We start from the raw sequence: 19004 nt of genomic DNA, 5'->3' as shown, positions 1-19004 counted from the left end.
ATTAAAAAAAAAAAAAAAAAAAAAAAAACATAAATGAGTAATTTGGATCTTATAAACAAGATTGAATTCATTTGAAGTTGGCAGGATGATGTCCTGACTTCTGATTTTGTAGCTTTTCAGCTTTTGTACCAGAAGATGCATACAACATGCTTCCAAATTTTGTTAGTAACTGCTTGTCTGTTGTTAATTTTGTCGTTATGTCTTTACTTATTTATTTATTTTGTATTTGATAAGAGAGTAATTGAAGTGCGAATAAGCCAACGCTGGTGTCTCAATCTCTATCATAACAAAAATTTCATCTTATCAGAATTTGTCAGCAAACACCCAAACAAAAGTGGCCTTGCAGATTTCATTTTGTAACAAGTTAAAAGAAAAGAAAAATGAACTAAACAAGAAGTTACAAGGAGAAGCTTAAAAAGGGAAGTGTAATACCCTTTCACTAACACAACATTTCAAGAGATAAATGGAAACAGAAGCAACACTGTAGTTGGGTTCCAAAACCTATTTTTGTTTCAAAAAACTATATGATTCAGCTACAACAGACGCAGGAAACGAAGAGCCATCGATGCTCACTTACTCAATTTTGCGTCTTTTCTTCACTAGGTTCTTTGTTGTTGATCCCCTCATTTGACCACCATTCAAACGCTTCTTTTCTTTCTGCAATTTGTACAATCAACAAAATTGAGACTCATATGGGTATCTGTGAATCTGGACTCCATACAAGTTTGGCATAGTTTTAGTTAATTCAAAAATGGTTTCCAAGTTTAGTTAATAGTGATTTCCATCTTCTTAAATGACTTTGGAGTGACTTTAGCGGAAATCTAGTGAAAATATGTATAGATCATCAACTTATGGTCTACATTTTCACTTGCAAAAGTTATGATTTAACTTTGATTATTAAATGGATTTTTTCCCCAAAAAATTTAACACTTCTAAGCACACTAATTGCAGAGAAGTGTTGAGCATTCTCTTTTTTAACGGTCATTCAGAGGTTATTACCTTGTTTGAACTCTTTGCCTGTGATCCATAACTTTGTTTCGACTTTTTTTTCTTTCTACGATGTTCCTGCATTGATTTAAAAGATTCATGAGTATAATATCCACTATCAATAGAGGAAATCATACAGGCTTAAATATCAGTCTATCAGAAAATCAGTAAGTGTTAACCGGTGGAAAAGCAGGCAGTCGAGGAGGTGACTCGGTAGAATTTTCAGGATTTTCAATCTCTCCATTGTTGTTGAGCATAATTTTCAGCCTGCCTTCATTTAGTAATTTCTCAGAACGAGCGTGTCTCTGCATCATTTTAGAAAGACATATATCATATGAAAAATGGGTCATTTGCAGCATATACGCACTGCCACATAGAAAATTATCTTGCCTTGCGATAACTAAATAAATAGAAGCACTACAAGTGAAACGGCAAGGGTGTCTCCTTACCATCCAGTTTTTCAGCTCTCCTAACTGTACAAGCCAGATTGGACATAGGTAAATTTATAGATAAAACTATTTGGTTTGGCAGCCATTCAAATGAACAGTTGGGTGGATAACAAAGGACTAGTGAGTGTCATATGCTAAACTATTGTAGCAAAGCTATGAACATGGATTTTAGCATAGCTGTACAACTTCAATAATCGACCAAATTCCAACTAATAGAAATACTCAAAAAGAAGCCAGACACATACAAGACATTATACATAATACAGCGACGCATTATCTAAAATTTATGGTATGGACAAAAAACAAGGCAGACCCATATTATTAACATATACATTATTAAAACTCATGTTAAAAAGTTGCCCCAAGTTCATGATATTTTCAGATAAGAGAATGGTTGCATTACTTTTAGCTCAACTCACTAATAATATTCAATAAGATAGGTATCCAATACGATATGTAATCACTACAAGAATGGAAATAGATAAAAGGGAGGTAGATGGAGATTAGCCTACCCTCTTTTCTATGTCATATCTGACATCAGTGTGCAGGTTTAATTACATGCAATCAGAAAATGCGAACATAACTTTGGCGATTGGTTGCTAGAGCTTCACATACATTACATCTTTATTAGCTACTAGACAGCATTTATTTGATATAGCCCAATCAAATATGGACAAAGTGATTTTGACAGTCAGCAAAAATCTCTGATTTAGGTTTTTATTCATTTTTGTGATGACAGATAAAAAAAAAGAGGGCTTTTATTAATGTAAATGAAAGAAAAGGACGGCCTATAAAGAAGGCCACTAACAAAGGAACAAATCAAAAGGGAAAATAACAATACTAGAAAACAAAATTTCAAAAGAATGTTCAAATAGTAAAGAACAAAAATGTATTAAAGAAAAGGGCAATTACAAAGCCACCAAATATGAACGCCCCCAAATAAGAGGCATTGAATGCACAACTTAAACCTCCCCCCAAGATTTCTTTCAACCCCTAAAAATTCTCCTAATTCCCCCAGCCATAAATTCAACGAAATAGCAAGGAATTCTGCATGCCAAATTCAGAAAACCCAACCCTTATTACTGGGGGGATGAACTTCCCTGCATCATATCCCTACAACCTTGGTAAGGAACCAAACTAAACTGACTCCAACCAAGCAAAAAACTTTATCTTCTTCAAAATGATGGCCTTCCAGATCAAGGAGAATAAAAGGATGCAAGACGAAAGGGTTGGGTTGGGACACCAATGGAGCAAAAACAAACTTACAAGAGAACATAACTGAAGGCTTGAGATAAGTATAGAACAGTGATCCAAACATGATGAAAAATATGAAATAACTTTGATTAGGGTGATACAGGCTAGAGTCCTTTGTAGAACTTGAAAATGCTTAGTGAAATATGCGAAGCTTGAAGAATAGATGAAGGAAAAAGAAGGCACAGAATACAAAAACTAATACAAGCCTCTACACCTTAACCCCAAAAGATATTCTACACCACCTACGTTGGGCAGATTTGGACTTGAGTGAGGTTTTCCATCCCTTAATTTCATGTCAGAAATGGCAGATGCTTCATTGTTACAGACTGTTTGGATCTCCAGATTTGCTTCTTAATCCTAGTATGTGGTGGTCGATTTCCATGCTACTTTATGGGAGATATGTAAAAAGAAACTAGAAGAATGTTGAGTATAGAAAGGAATTCAAAGAGATCTACTACATGCAGTAAGCTTTTTACAAGGAACGATATTTTTTCTCTCTTCTTTTTTATATTTATCCATTCAAGAATCCTTCTGTAAATTCCTTGACTTGAAGGATTTGGCATTGCTTGCTCCCTTTTCCAGAGGTGGCGTTACAGCCCCCATTTTAAAATAAAAGTATACCTTCTAAAAACACTTTTTAAAAGTACAAATTACAAACTGATAACAAGCAAAAGAAAGAAGAATAAACATTATATCTACCAACAAAACCTATATATTGAACACGTTGTAGACTCCACAATCTAGAAAAAAAATGTGAGGCATACCTTGGATTTAAGATGAGCCTTTAATGTCTCCTCATTCAAACAGACAACTCGAGGGCATAACCTACACTTAAAAACTGATTTGCATTTCAGAATACACGCTGGAATATCTTCTGGTAGTGATTCCTTCATGGATAAGATGTCTGACTGAGGATCCAGTGTTCCCAAAGAGCTTTCATCAGGTACCGGACTTCCAGTAAGAATTAGACTTTCTTTTCCAAGTTCAGGATCCTCTTCAATACTTGGAAGACCTGAGATACAAAAAGAAACGGATGTCAAACATCTCAAACAAATGCATTCTATGAAACCAAAATAAACCTTCAATTCAGAAGATAATATCATAATGCTAAAGATATACACTTCAGTTAGATTAACTACGCAACCAAAGCTGTCATTGTTTTTATTCCAAGTAACATCTTAAGATCTGTATAATACATATATGGAGAGAGAGATAGGTAGCCAATTGCAAGTGCAAAAGAATTTTAGAAGCCATTTATAGGTTCAACTCGGTAAAAGTGTTGAAATGTCAATTATTGACCAGGAAGAAGCAACCCTTTATACAATGAAATATTGGTTTAACAACAAGAAAAGGAAAACCTGACGAGTCAATATCAACTTCATTAACAGAGCTATCCTCGCTTTCATACCCTGAAATGAGAAAATGTTAAAAAAATAGTCAATATTAATCAATGCAGGTGTGAGAATCGCTACAATGAAGTAGTGGTGCATCTATGCATGCTGTGCATTAAATTTGTCTGCATAGTATTAGGATATTTTTTTCTCCAATTAAAGAATCAGCAAGTATGAGCTAAAATGTTATTGTCCCCAATGTATTTAGCTGTACTAAAAATTCTGATGCTATTATCTCTAACGTAATTAGCTATACTAGAAATTCTGTGCATTTCTTTTCATCAGTGGAGGTGGGAGAGCAAAGCTAAACAGACAGCAATGCAGAAACAGTAGGTTTTTAACTAGAACATTCCAAATAGATTCATATGATATGTGCAAAAACCAAAACTTCCAAGAAGTACGAGTAAGAAAATATAGAGACGTGCATCCATATTGATAAATGAAATTGAGCTTATCAGCACTCTAGGAGAAATAATGGTATAAAGATAAACAAACCAGATGAGGTAGAGCAGGATTCATCATCTTCTTGAACTTCTACGTCATCCTGTGATTCTTCTGCACCGTCTACTTCTGGTTCAGAATCAGATGATGATACAGATGAATCTGAGGCATTGTCATTATCACCATGTTCATGCCTGTAGAATCTCCTCTTTATCATTTTTAATCCTTTAGTGAAACTGAGACAGAAACAAGAATTAATCATCACATATACCACATATCTCTTGTTTAAATACAGAAGCATTCTTGTGGAATGGTTAACACTCACTCAACAATAATAGACTTTTACCTTCCAATTTTTTTAATGAATTACCAAGCTTTCATTAAGAAAAAAAATGAAAGAATACAAGAGCATATAAAAAAGAGAGCCCACAAAAACAGAGGCAACCTAAAAGAAAGATCTCCAATCAAGCGAGATAAAATAAGCAAATAATTACAAAAATATATATATATATTTCCAACACAAATTTCAAATGGAACATTGATCTATATTCCATTTAACTCAAAAATTTAAATGGAATGTTAATTGATATCCAGTCATAAGGTCAACCATAACCCAATCTATTTTGTAAAGAAAGCCAACATTCTTAGAGAAATGCATTCATTTACAAATTCAAGTTAGTATTGTCATTTAGAACAAGAGGCAGTAACCTGTAAAAAAGAGTAAAAGAGCAAAGTGAAGGAAAGACAACTAATGAGAACCCAACTAAGAGTAGTCAGGTGTAAAGAAAAATCAGCATAGCTGTAATGCCCCCAAAATTCAGCCTAAAACAAGGGTTTATGCAACAAAAACCAACTAAATCCTAAAATTCCTAATATCCAAAATTCTTAAGTTTCGACTATAACAAACTCATTCATCCACATACTAGCAACCTAAACCTATAAATAATCAAATGAATCCTAAACTCAAAAACAAGTTTAAAGTAAAAACTCAACTAATAAAGCAACTCAAAGCCTACAACCACCACCCAATCAGAGGTGGAACAACAACTAATACTTCAATCTAAAACAAGACTTCAGCTACAAAGGAAGTTCTACAGAAATGCAGAAACTAAAACACACGCCTAATGGCTAATCTTTTTCATGTCTCCTCTTCAGCATCACCAAGGTTACACTTCGTCACCAACAAAATCTAGTGGTGGGTTAGCACACAACATGGCGCTTGCTTGACCTACCCAGGGTTGTGCAACCCCTTGACCATTTTTATTCAAGGCATTTGATGACTTGACACCTACCAGAGTTGTGCAACTCCTTGACTATTTTTAGTCAAGGCATTTGATGACTTGACACCGCATTGTCCCTCTTCCCTGTAAACTCAAATATTTTCCCTTCTAGACTCAAGACACTGACCCTTAGCCATCTTTATCAAAGGCATCAATGCTCCTCCAAATCCAACAGTGAGATATCACCTCTCGATCATTTTTACTTGAGGCAAACTGATATTCACCCAGCTTTCCTTTATAAATGTACAAGGTTCTCTAACCTCTTTCTTTCTCATACAATCTCACCAGAATGCAGGGGTCCTACAACAAACTTCTAAATCTGCTCTCATCCTATGTTATACAACATTCCCAACAAATATACATGCTCATAATCAAAGAGTCGCATAGCAACACTTAAGCATGCTAATCTATACAATATTATCTCAACATTTCAGCATGCTCAAACATCTAGATCATATATTAAAGAACATCAAAGATTTAAATCATAAATATTATGCAAATAAAACATACAGCATGCTAGCACATAGCAAACAAAGGCAACAGGTAGAATTCTACTGAAATAGCAACTAAATTATTCTAAAAGGCTGGAAAAAACTAAGGTCAAAACTCAGCCGGAAAACTTATTCAGTCCCATGAGTGTTCTGAATGAATATTCTTTCCCAAAAAAGAAACCTAAACCTTAATTCGAACACTCCGAATCAATCCCGAACTACAAACAGAGAGTTTCCAAGAGTTCTAAACCAATTTACAGCACTTAGAACGAGTTTGAAAATGGATGAAAGCTTACCGTTACCAATTGAACTCCACCAAACAGCCCAAAAACCTTGGTTTCTAGTGGTCGAAGAAGTCTGAAACTAGTCTAAATCCACAAACAGAGCATGCAAGTGTTGGGGACTGATCTAAAACATCTTAAAACGAATTCGAAAGGGTTTCAAAAGAGGGTTTTAGCTTCAGAACGTGGCCAAGATGCTGTAAGACCTCGCCGTGTAGTTTTCAAATAATCTCAATCCTGCGTAATTTTGGGCTAGGGTTTTGGGTTTTCTTATTTCCCTTTCTTTTTCCGATTTCCTTTTTTTTTATTAAAAAAACAAACTTTGGTAATTAATTATTTAATTTTTAATAATAATTTTAATTATTTTATTTATAATTTAATATTATTTATTGTATGAAAAAGTTCAAGATTATTAGTGGGATCTTTAAAAGTATGTGATAGACATATAAGAGTATAAAAAGTCTATAATATACGTATAAGAGATTGAACCATATACTGTTATATAATCATATGCAGCTCGATTTTTTATAATTGTTATATAATCACATGCAGCTCGATTTTTATCTTGAATGAGTTATACATTCTTACATTTGTATGGATGAGAATGACTTTTGTAACCGATTCAATATGGTTCAAATTAATATTTAATTTATTATATATATTAAATACAAATGGAGGAAAAAAAAAATAATTTAAAGGATTCAAATCAAAATTTGATAGGTTAGATATATTAAGTAAAAGATGAAAATTATATTTGTTGTATTTGATACTTGAAATATTAAAATAATTAATATATTTAAATATATTAAATAAAAATATATATTTAAAATTTAAATGATATTTAAATTAGTTAAATATAGATCTACATTATGATATTTAAATATGATGTCCTAATATATTATATATTTAAATATTTTATTTTATAAAAATTATATTAAAGCCCTTATAAATAGGATTATTGGGTTGAGTTAGAATGTATCCTGCCTTTCCTATGGCATATAATTCTTTTTAAACTTTCTTTCTCTTATGTCTTAGCGGGTTTTTTTTTTTTTCAAAGGCTCTAGTAAGTTTTGACCTTGTGTTCGTGTCATAGTGAGGAAGACTTGTGGAGGAGATTGGAAAAGCTAAAACAAGTAGATTGTATTTGTTCCAAGTAAATTTATATAACCTCGTTTTGTTTAAATCTAAATAAATTCAAAATCAATATAAACGCTTCTGCTCTGCGAATGAAGTGTTCATACCCATAGAGAGAAGAAGGTCATGACCAATCTAATAAAGAAACAGTCAAGTCGTGAGTTTAAATTATGCGTCTTAGGACGATTTGGATCTAATTTTCTCATGGTTTAGAAATGGTTCAGATATGTGCAATGGTTGTAAAAAAATCTCAACCTCACCCAAAATCCCAAAATTGCAGCCATGACCTAGTCCATGCCCTCCTTCCTCTTAAACTTCTCCATGCACCACTCGGTCATTCAATCTCAACCTCACAGACTCGACTCACGCTCATTACGCGCAACCCGCGCACCCGTGAAAATCGACCCGAAAACCCGTGCCTCAACCCTTCCACCCAATGACATGCATCACTGTCTGCATTCTCCAACTCCTTTGGCTCCTACAGCTTGGCTCAGCTCGGCTCGGCGTCGAACATTCGCTCGGTTTAGACATTTTTACACTCATTCCTACGTTTCAGACCTGCATGGAGTTGAAATGGACCTATTTAAGGCAATTAAGGTCATTATAATGTTTGATTCCTCAATTTAAGTTGAATTAAATTAGTAAATTATATTATCTAAGGAAACGAGGTGAATGTCTAAAAGGGGCGACCATACATGGAACAACCTCGAAGGACGAACTCAAGCATTTAAGTTTAGGGAGAACGTCGGTTAAGGCCAACCAAGTGAGTGACCTTACTATTGGCTCAGTCGGAAGACTTGCCTTCTGTATGACGACACGAGCCTAGTGGCCTTTTCTCGTATCATTTATGCTATGATGATGTGATGATGTTATGTGATGATGTGATGATGTTATATAATAATGTGATGATGTTCTATGATGATATTATGACGATGATATGATGACGACGACGATACCGATGATAAAATGACATGATGATGTTATGCAATGGTGACATGATGATAATGCATGATAACATGATAAGGTAAGATGCATAATGATGATGTGCATGCACTAAATGTCATGATGCATTATGAGGAAGAGTTTTCTAAGACACAACCCTAAATGATGTTAATGATGATGAACGTATGAAAGCCAATGCATGCATGTTACTTAGAGTACTATGTGAAAGATGTATAGGGTTATATCATAAGAACGATTTAAGATGAAACTATAGGGACCTCATGCATATTGTGTGTGTTCATATATATTAGGTTATTTCTCCAATTATGATGATGAGTATGGACGCATATACTGTGATGATGATGATGATGATCATGCTTTGCATGATATTCGAGAGTTCGCTAACCTCCGGACGTCCGGCTATGGACAACTAGCCCGATATGATGGACCCAGTGGGCGCAAACTTCCGTGGGACTCACGTTCGCACGTGTGGGTCGTGTGTAGAGAAGTGCTACACATTCCACTTTGTCTGGACTAGAGGTCACCTCTATGATTGTTTTAACAATAGGTCCCTAATCATGCGTTACATGTGTTTGCATTTCTTACCTCAATAGCGTGGTCAATCACTAAGTATTTCATAAAATACTCAAAGCCATGTGCTATTTCGATTTTTCAGGTAATGGCAAGACACCTCTATTCGGCTGAAGACGACATCGCAAGTAAAGACCATGACACATGCATAGGATAATTGTATTTGTATTCTTAGACCATAGGTTAGTATAAGGCGTTTTTCAATTTTAATATTTACCTTGTTTTATTATATATATATATATATATATATATATATATATATATATATATATATATATTATTATTATTATTATAGGCAAATATCTAGATATTTGCCTATAATAATAATAATAATAATTATATATATATATATATATTATTATTATTATTATAGGCAAATATCTAGATATTTGCCTATAATAATAATAATAATAATTATATATATATATATATATTATTATTATTATTATAGGCAAATATCTAGATATTTGCCTATAATAATAATAATAATAATTATATATATATATATATATTATTATTATTATTATAGGCAAATATCTAGATATTTGCCTATAATAATAATAATAATAATTATATATATATATATATATTATTATTATTATTATAGGCAAATATCTAGATATTTGCCTATAATAATAATAATAATAATTATATATATATATATATATTATTATTATTATTATAGGCAAATATCTAGATATTTGCCTATAATAATAATAATAATAATTATATATATATATATATATTATTATTATTATTATAGGCAAATATCTAGATATTTGCCTATAATAATAATAATAATAATTATATATATATATATATATATATATATATATATATATATATATATATATATTATTATTATTATTATTATAGGCAAATATCTAGATATTTGTCTTCTTGCCATAGGTATATTTTCATTTATTACTATTTCCATATTCTTTTAATTTATTTGATTATAAATAGAGAACTTTTACGCACCATTTAGGTGTGGTGGTTTCAGCAAATATTTTCAGTAGCGACTTTAGGTTAGCAAGAATTTAGGGTCATTACAGTTGTATTATAGCTCTAGGTTATAAATTACGTAGACTAGCTTACGAGGTAGGCTTGACATGTTCCATGGTCCCACCGTCGATGTCCCATCACCGTTAGGTATGTCTTGCATAAGATTAAAAAAAAAATGTTATTAATTGCATATGTTATGATTGCTTACTTTTATTAAATGTAACTTAGCATGGAATTTGATAGCCCTGATTATATTATTGATTGTAGCATGATGGTTGACCTAGTTTTATGCTTATGAATTCGATATGCTTGTCAAATAGTTTGCTTAGGATGATATGTAATATGATGTGAGTTGCGATAGCGAATAGTAGACTTAAGGAAAACTATATGTTGGTTTTAGAAACATGCTGCCTAGAGAATGTGGAAGAGGACATCGAGGAATAGAACGACCCCGTGTTAGAGGAAGAGGTAGTGTTGAAGAGAGCCCACCTTGTGAGGGCTCAATAACTCGTATAGACGCAGATGTGCCCCTACAGCAGCACTAGCAACGGGAATAGAAGCCACTACGAACCTAATGTGGGAATTGTTCCTGGCGATGATGCATACAATGGCAGCCGGCCAACAACTCGCAATCTACCAAAGGAGTGAGATATTTACTAAATTTCAAACAGTATGACCCGCGCACCTTCAATGGAACCGCGGGGGACCCAACAGAAACTCAACTGTGAATTTTGTCAATGGAGACAATATTTTTGTTAATGGACTGCCCGAACGATTAGAAGGTGTCCTGTACGTCATTCATGTTGAAGAATTATGATGGCTGGATAATAGAGAAATTCTTAGTCCTGACGGAAGTGCTATAGCCTGGTCATGATTTAAGGAGGTATTCTTGAAGCAATGCTATCTGAAAGTAGCCTGACTTAAGAAACAATAGGAGTTCACCCACTTAACACAAAGTGGACGTTCTGTAGATGACTACGCCCGAAAATTCATGAGACTGAAAAGATTGGTGCCCACTAGTGGACACAAAGTTAAAAATGGTTGAGAATTTTATGATGGACTTGGACCCAAAGGTTCGTCGCACGGTAGAAGATATCAATCCTACCACTTATGAGACCTCACTAAGGATAGATAAGACTCTGGAGAAGCCTGGAGATGAAGTGCGCCAAGTGTCAATAGTTACTATCGGGCAAAAGGAACCGTATGAATCGAGGGACTCATATCGCCAACCACCAGCCGTAGACCTTGATATACTGATAGACATCCCCCTCGACATGTTGACAGACACCCTCCTTGACATATTGACAGACATCCTAGAAATCTAGATGAGGCTAGAGGAAGAGGAGGATCTAGGTGCAATATATGTGGAAAGCCACATGGGGGCAAATGTATGGTCGAGTCTAGAGCTTGCTTTTAGTGTGACAAGGAGGGCCAAATTACTATGAACGGCACAACTAAGAAGACTGAGAACCCAATTGATCTATCAAAGGCACCAGGTGGAATTGGCAGACCTGTGTAGACTCGTTCTCAAGCAAGGACATATGCGTCCACCAATAGAGATGCTGGGAGATCCAAAACAGTGGTGACAGGTACACTGTACGCCTTGGGACATTATGCTTTCACTATATTTGATTTAAGCTCTACATGTTCATTTATATTTGTCCCATTTATTAGACAAGTAGGGTTTGAACTAGAACCTTTATTGTATGTATTATCTATTAGTACCCCAACGGGAATAGACCTAGTTGCTAAGGATAGAGAAAGAGATGGACAAGTAATAATAACAAGATGAACCTTAAGCGTAGGCCCGATAATTGTTAGCATGACAAACTTCGATGTAATACTAGAGATAGATTGGTTAGCTGAAAACCATGCTAATATAGACTGTCACAACAAGGAAGTAATATTCTCACCATCGTCCGGATCTAGTTTTAAGTTCAAGGGCCATGTTCTGGAGTTACCTCGAAAGTATTCTCAATGATGAAAGCCAAGAGGCTGGTCTAATAAGAGGGTTGAGCCATATTAGCAAGTTTCGTGGATGTAAGAGGAAAAGAAAAGACCTTAGACACGATACCCATAGTAAATGAATTTTTGGGTGTCTTTCCGGAAGACCTACTAGAATACCCCTTCCCGAGTGTTAGATTTTGTATAGAACTCCAGCCAGGAACTGAACCTATCTCTAGCCCCCTACCATATGGCGACAACAGAGCTAAAGGAACTCAAGGCGCAATTACAAGACTTACAAGATAAAGGTTTCATTCTCCATAGCATATCTCCTTGGGGTGCGCCAGTGTTATTTGTCAAGAAGAAAAATGTCTCGATGCGTTTGTGCATCAAGTATAGAGAATTGAATAAGAGAACAGTAAAGAATATGTACCCACTCCTTTGTATAGAAGACTTGTTTAACCAACTCAAGGAAGCGACAATATTTTCCAAGATCGACCTTTGGTTAGGGTACCACAAAATTAAGATCAAGGAAGGGGATGTGCCAAAGACAACATTCAGAACAAGGTACGATCATTACGAGTTTGTAGTGATGTTGCTTGAAAATGGTTCACTCATCAGTTGGATGTTTAAAATGCCTTTCTTCATGGTTAGTTAGACAAGGAAGTCTGCATGTCGTTACCACCAGGTCTTCGCTGACAAGGGGGATAATACAATATGTCGGCTACATAATTATATCTACGGGTTAAAACAGGCTTCTCGCAATTGGTTTTCCATATTCTCTGCCACTATACAAAATGCAGGGTATACTCAGGCAAAAATCGATTACTCGTTATTCACTAAGAGTAGAGATAATTCTTTCACTGCAGTTCTTATCTATGTTGATGATATTTGTTGAACAATAATGACCTTAAAGAAATTCAACATCTCAAGACTTGTTTACTCGAGAAGTTCCTTATCAAAGATTTAGGGAATTTGAAATATTTTATGGGCATTGAATTTTCTCGATCGAGAAAAGGAAATTTTATGTCTCAAAGGAAGTATGCTTTAGACATTCTTCAAGACACAAGTCTTACCAAAGCATGTCCAAAAAATTTTACTATGGAGCAAAGTTTGAAGCTTTCTTTAATAGAAGGAGAGAAGTCGAATGATCCAAGCGACGGTTGATTGACAAATTAATATATTTTAACGGTTACCGGGGCTGACATAATGTATTCAATTTCTATGCTTAGTCAATTTATGCATGAACTAAGAAAACCACGTTGAGAGACAACTTTTCAAGTTTTGAGATACATCAAAGTACTATTGGTCAAGGACTTCTACTACCACCTGAAAACAAACTATTTTGATTGGGGTAGTTGTCTATTTTTTAGTTATTTCTTGGAAGTCTAAAAAGAAAACTAATGTGTCCAGATCATCGGTAGAAGTCGAGTATGAAACTATGACAAATAGATACATTCTTCAAGACTTAAGTTCCACTGTCTGAACCAACATTATTGTAGTGTGATAATCAAGCAGCATTGCATACAACAACCAATACAGTTTTTCATAAAAGTACAAAACACATTAAAATAAATTGTCATATAATTTGAGAAAAATTAGAAGCTCGAATCATCAAACCACGTTATATTTAAACTAAAATGCAATTGACACATGTTTTGTTTTGCAAAGACAACTATATGATTTCATGAAAGACAATCAATATTATGAAATTTGATTTAAGATATTTTGTGAGAGGAGTCGAGCTCCTTTAGCCAACAATTCTAGGTTTTATTTATTTATTTATTTTATTTTTTATCCAAATGTTGCAATAATACATCATGTTGTACATATTTTAATTTGAACCACATTAAAATTAATTTTTTAACTTTTTGGATGTTAGTTGGACCCAACCAAGAGGAATACATGTCAATAAATAAACCAAAATGCAAATTTGCAACTTTTCATATTTCCCATATTACCCATACAATCACCCAAACTTCCAAGGGTATTTTCGTCTACATCAAACACTGAAATATCCGTACCGCCGGTTTATTAATCCACTCCCCAATTAAGCTTTCATGTCATTTCACTCTCTTCCGCACTTCGTTTATCCCCCACCCCGAAATCTCAAGCTCCAATGGGGGATTCCGCCGGAGATCTTCCCAATGACCTCAAATTTCACGGTCCGATTAACGGAAACATCCTTGCCGCCATGGCGCTGGCCCGCTGCGGCGTCGAACGAATGTTCGGCGTCGTTGGAATCCCTGTTACCTCTCTGGCCACTCGCGCCGTTTCTCTCGGCATCCGATTCATCGCCTTTCACAATGAACAATCGGCTGGCTATGCCGCTTCTGCTTATGGCTATCTAACGGGCCGCCCTGGTGTGCTTCTTACTGTTTCTGGCCCTGGTTGTGTTCATGGCCTTGCAGGGATTTCTAACGCCATGGTTAATGCTTGGCCTTTTGTCATGATCTCTGGTTCTTGTCATAGTTCATATTTCGGCCGTGGTGATTTTCAGGAACTTGATCAGGTTGAGGCTGTGAAGCCCTTTTCCAAATTTTCCGTGAAGGCCACGGATATTTCCGAGATTCCCAATTGCGTTGCTCGAGTTCTTAATATTGCCGTTTCTGGTCGGCCTGGTGGGTGCTATATTGATCTTCCGTCCGATATTTTGCACCAGACTATTTCCGAGTCTGAGGCGGAGAGATTATTGGGAGCAGCGGAGAAATTTACACACCGCGAGGTGATTTATAGAGTTCCGAATTCGCAGATTGAGGCAGCGATTTCGTTGTTGAGACGTGCGGAACGGCCATTGATTGTGTTTGGTAAAGGGGCGGCGATTGCTCGTGCTGAGGGGCCATTGAAGAAGCTTGTGGAGAGCACTGGAATTCCATTTCTTCCTACTCCAATGGGTAAAGGATTGCTTCCTGATTCACACGAGTTAGCGGCTACCGCCGCTAGGTCGTTGGCGATTGGTAAGTGCGATGTTGCGCTTGTGGTTGGGGCGAGGCTTAATTGGTTGTTGCACTTTGGCGAGCCGCCTAAATGGTCCAAGGATGTGAAGTTCATTTTGGTTGATATTTGCAAGGAAGAAATTGAATTAAGAAAGCCCCATTTGGGTTTGATTGGTGATGCAAAAGAGGTATTGGAATCAATAAACAAGGAGATTAAGGATGACCCATTTTGTCTTGGGAAGTCTCATCCATGGGTTGAAGCCATTTCGCAGAAATCAAAGGACAATGTGGCGAAAATGGAAGTTCAGCTGGCGAGGGATGTTGTGCCATTCAATTTCTTGACACCAATGAGAATCATTCGAGATGCTATTGCGGCTCTCGGTAGCCCTGCGCCCATATTGGTTTCTGAAGGGGCCAATACAATGGATGTTGGTCGCTCAGTTTTGATTCAGACTGAGCCAAGGACCAGGTTGGATGCAGGAACATGGGGCACAATGGGGGTTGGCTTGGGCTATTGCATTGCAGCTGCTGTTGCTTCGCCTGATCGGTTGGTAGTCGCGGTCGAAGGCGATTCTGGATTTGGGTTCAGTGCCATGGAAGTTGAGGTATTCACTCTCCCCTGCACTTTATTTTCATCCTGTTGGTTTCTTGCTAATGATCAGAATGTTGTATGCTTGGTATCTGATTCTTAGCTCATTCAAGAGTGTCTTTAGCTAGCCAATATTCTTTATTGAGTTTGTGCATTGTTGTGCAATCCTAACATAAATGTTCATATGCCCGTCCTCCCAATCTAACTTCATGTTCAGACAAGTTTTTAGCTTTTGTACTTAAAAGTGTAGATGCTTTTCCTATTTTGTGGGAGATACATTCTCATCTGGTCCACATTTGTCTGGTTTTGAACAGACGCTGGTGCGGTACCAGTTGGCAGTGGTTGTGATAGTTTTCAACAACGGTGGTGTATATGGTGGCGACCGGAGAACACCACAAGAAATAACCGGACCCTATAAGCATGATCCTGCGCCAACCTCATTTGTCCCATCAGCAAGTTACCACAAAATGATGGAGGCTTTTGGAGGTAGAGGATACCATGTTGAAACGGCGGAGGAACTAAAATCTGCACTAGCCGAGTCGTTCTCGGCTCGAAAACCAGCAGTCATAAACGTCACGATCGATCCCTATGCCGGTGCAGAAAGTGGGAGGCTGCAACACAAGAATTGAACATAAATCTTTGAACACCTGTGTTGTATGTTCTTGGCTGTAGACTCATTTGTAAAGCCAATCACCGTGTTACTTGCACTGAATTATTAGAAACTAAAGTTTTAGGGGCCAAAATGTTTGGAATTTTTATTATATCCAACCAAATCCAAAATAAGGAAGTCAACTATAAAAATAAATTGAAATTAATTTATTAAAATGGAAGTAATCATACTATTTTAACAATCAAATAATGGATCATAATTTAATTGGTCAACTTTTGTTTTCATTAGTTTGCCTCTTTGGTTCTATCTGGCATCCCTTGGTGGGGACAGTGTTTTATAAATGCGTTAAAATCATATGTTTATGTTATTTTTTACTAAATAAAATTGCCATATGGTGTTCCACGACCAATTTGTTTAAAATTTAATGTTATATTAAAAAAAATATTTTACATAGGATTTGTTTATATTTGCGTATCAATCAGCATTCTTATGATATCTTATAAAATCAAAATTTGTATATTTTTTGTGCTTAGAATCTAAGATTGTCAACCACTTCATATAAGAGTTAATTTTTTTTGGCAATATAGCGAATTATTTTAAATCATATCTTTGATTTATTAAAATGTACGTTTATACAACATTTCTATGAAGGTATGAATTCTTAATATGATTATATAAATTCTTAATATTGAATCTCGTTCATGGATTACAAAAGGGTAATTGTTAGGAATCATGTTTATATTTGAATGTAAGCGCTCATGGCTTTGCTTTGAGCTTCACTAAAAAGTCTCATGCCTATGGAGAGATAGTATTCCTTGATTATAAACTCCTAATCACCTGACGTGAGACTTTCGTTCAACCGTAATAACTCAAGAGGGTTATTTAGCTCAAATAAACTTATTTTTTTTAAAGATGGTTAGGAAATTCTTTTATTCTAAGAGTTGAATATTGGGAGAATTATGAGTAATTATGCCATTTGTGCAGAAAGTATTTGAAAGCAGATATGGGGTTGCAAGGTCAAGGGGATGCAGGCGCAAGTTGAACTTGACCCGGTCTTTAAAATTCTTGAAAATTCAGGAATAACGGCCCGTTTGAACACTTGTAATATGAGATGGACCGATGCTCTGGAACGATCTCTTCTGTGATCGCGTAGCTTTTGAATGCTCTTTTACCACGACCGGCATCTAGTGAACACCTAGAAAAGAAAAAAAAGGAGGGAAAGAGGTAAGTATAAAAATACTCAATAAGTAGTCATGGGTAAGTTATCACGAACTTTTCTTTAGGCTCTTAAAAGTTTGGTCGTAATTTAGGAATCCACTAACTTTTACCACACTTTATAGCGTCGTCTGTCGTGAGCTAATCTATTTATGTAGTTCCTCATCCCCTCTCAAGGGTGATTTATTCCACACACAATAGTAGCTCCTCTATAAACTACTTATATAGTCCCTCAACCCATTTTAAGGTGGGACGTTTGTTCTACACACAATAGTGGTTTCTCATGTTATCTACTTACGTAGTCCCGCGTCCTCTCTCAAGGCGGGTTATATTCTACACACAATAGCAGTCCTTTATGTCTTCCACTTATGTGTATCCTACACACAATAGCAGTCCTTTATGTCTCTCACTTATGTAGTCCCTTATCCACTTTCAAGATGAGTTTCTTGTACACAAGGGTATCACTTTAATTAACTACTCACAGAGGTCAAATGAGATAAAAAATACCATGCATGCGCCATCACATGCGAGTATGGGTTCACCACGCTTAACCATCATGCATGAGTATTAGGAGACTCGCGTTGCATACATGACATGTGGCACATTGTCATTGGGGTGGTAGAGAATGGAGACATAGGAAGGTTCATAGTTTACATGGTGTGACATATATGAAGGTCCATATATCATACAACATTGATAATGTAACATAGTCTCTAACATATCATAACCATATCATAGTATAAATTATAACATAGCATAACTTGTATCACGATATAACATACTACTTGATAACTTTCACGAATAAAATATATGGCTTATCAGTGTCTCATTGGCATAGAGTGAACAAATTGACATGGTTTACATGGCGTGACATATGGAGGTTTATATATCATACAACATCGATAATATTACATAATTCCATAACATATCATAATATAAATTATACCATAGCATAACTTGTATCACAACGTAACATATAACATAGCATAAACATGGTATAATACATGTCAAACAATCATAAAATAAGACACATGCATATGTCATAGGACACACGTCATTATAGGGCAAACAAATCATCAAATCGAACCAAACTTAAAGCCATTTACTTAGTTGACCTTAGCCAAAGTTACTAATTATTCTTGGAATGAAACTGAATGTAGTCAAAGTCTAATTCAACTTATTTAGACTTATGACATCAAGATAGGACATAATAAAGCGACTTAGTTCATCTAACTGTATCAATAGGCTCAAAAAATAATTTAAATTGACAAAAAAGTCGTCATACTAATCTCAAACACCTCTAAGAACGTTAAAACTTAAAATTGACTCCGTGAGGGTAAAAATGGTAGAAAAATGTCTAAAAATGCGGCTAGGGGTGAGCCGAGGATGAGCTGTGGCTAAGGGGCGGCTAAGTCGAGTCGGGGTGAGTTAGAAAACGGGTTGGCGCGGGTCGATTCAGAGTTA

General features: G+C 35.6%; 2 protein-coding genes across 4 annotated transcripts; one reads left to right on the top strand and one right to left on the bottom strand.

Annotated features, from left to right (window-relative positions):
• Window positions 1-253: 253 nt before the first annotated feature.
• On the bottom strand, window positions 254-10727 carry LOC111457986. 3 transcript variants are annotated; one of them, XM_023100461.1, is made up of 8 exons: window positions 10715-10727; window positions 6751-6773; window positions 4577-4758; window positions 4049-4099; window positions 3455-3702; window positions 1167-1292; window positions 1000-1065; window positions 254-657 (listed from the first exon to the last, which is right to left on the bottom strand). In XM_023100461.1, exons 3-8 carry the CDS (start codon window positions 4737-4739, stop codon window positions 574-576), a joined length of 738 nt encoding a protein of 245 aa, XP_022956229.1. In that variant the 5' UTR covers window positions 4740-4758; window positions 6751-6773; window positions 10715-10727; the 3' UTR covers window positions 254-573. The 3 variants fall into 3 exon arrangements, with proteins under 3 accessions (XP_022956229.1, XP_022956228.1, XP_022956227.1); XM_023100460.1 differs by lacking the exon at window positions 10715-10727 and having other exon boundaries at window positions 4577-4760; window positions 6753-6868; XM_023100459.1 differs by lacking the exon at window positions 10715-10727 and having other exon boundaries at window positions 6590-6848.
• Window positions 10728-14269: 3542 nt separating this feature from the next.
• LOC111457768 (2-hydroxyacyl-CoA lyase-like) lies at window positions 14270-16475 on the top strand. Its single transcript, XM_023100163.1, has 2 exons — window positions 14270-15731; window positions 16030-16475. Exons 1-2 carry the CDS (start codon window positions 14310-14312, stop codon window positions 16342-16344), a joined length of 1737 nt encoding a protein of 578 aa, XP_022955931.1. The 5' UTR covers window positions 14270-14309; the 3' UTR covers window positions 16345-16475.
• The last annotated feature ends 2529 nt before the right edge of the window (window positions 16476-19004 follow it).

The sequence above is a fragment of the Cucurbita moschata genome, unplaced genomic scaffold (assembly GCF_002738365.1).
Source record: "Cucurbita moschata cultivar Rifu unplaced genomic scaffold, Cmos_1.0 Cmo_Scf00020, whole genome shotgun sequence".
Classification (NCBI taxonomy): domain Eukaryota; kingdom Viridiplantae; phylum Streptophyta; class Magnoliopsida; order Cucurbitales; family Cucurbitaceae; genus Cucurbita; species Cucurbita moschata.
This window is presented reverse-complemented; position numbering and strand designations above follow the sequence as displayed.

Bases quoted from the DNA above. Each gene is read 5' to 3' on its own strand.
- LOC111457768 (XM_023100163.1), top strand. From the start codon at position 14,310: ATGGGGGATTCCGCCGGAGATCTTCCCAATGACCTCAAATTTCACGGT. The intron at 15,732-16,029 runs GTATTCACTCTC...GGTTTTGAACAG, and splicing joins TCAGTGCCATGGAAGTTGAG to ACGCTGGTGCGGTACCAGTT.
- LOC111457986 (XM_023100461.1), bottom strand. From the start codon at position 4,739: ATGATAAAGAGGAGATTCTACAGGCATGAACATGGTGATAATGACAAT. The intron at 4,100-4,576 runs GTTTGTTTATCT...TTCTCATTTCAG, and splicing joins ATCCTGCTCTACCTCATCTG to GGTATGAAAGCGAGGATAGC. The intron at 3,703-4,048 runs GTTTTCCTTTTC...TTTGTATCTCAG, and splicing joins AGTTGATATTGACTCGTCAG to GTCTTCCAAGTATTGAAGAG.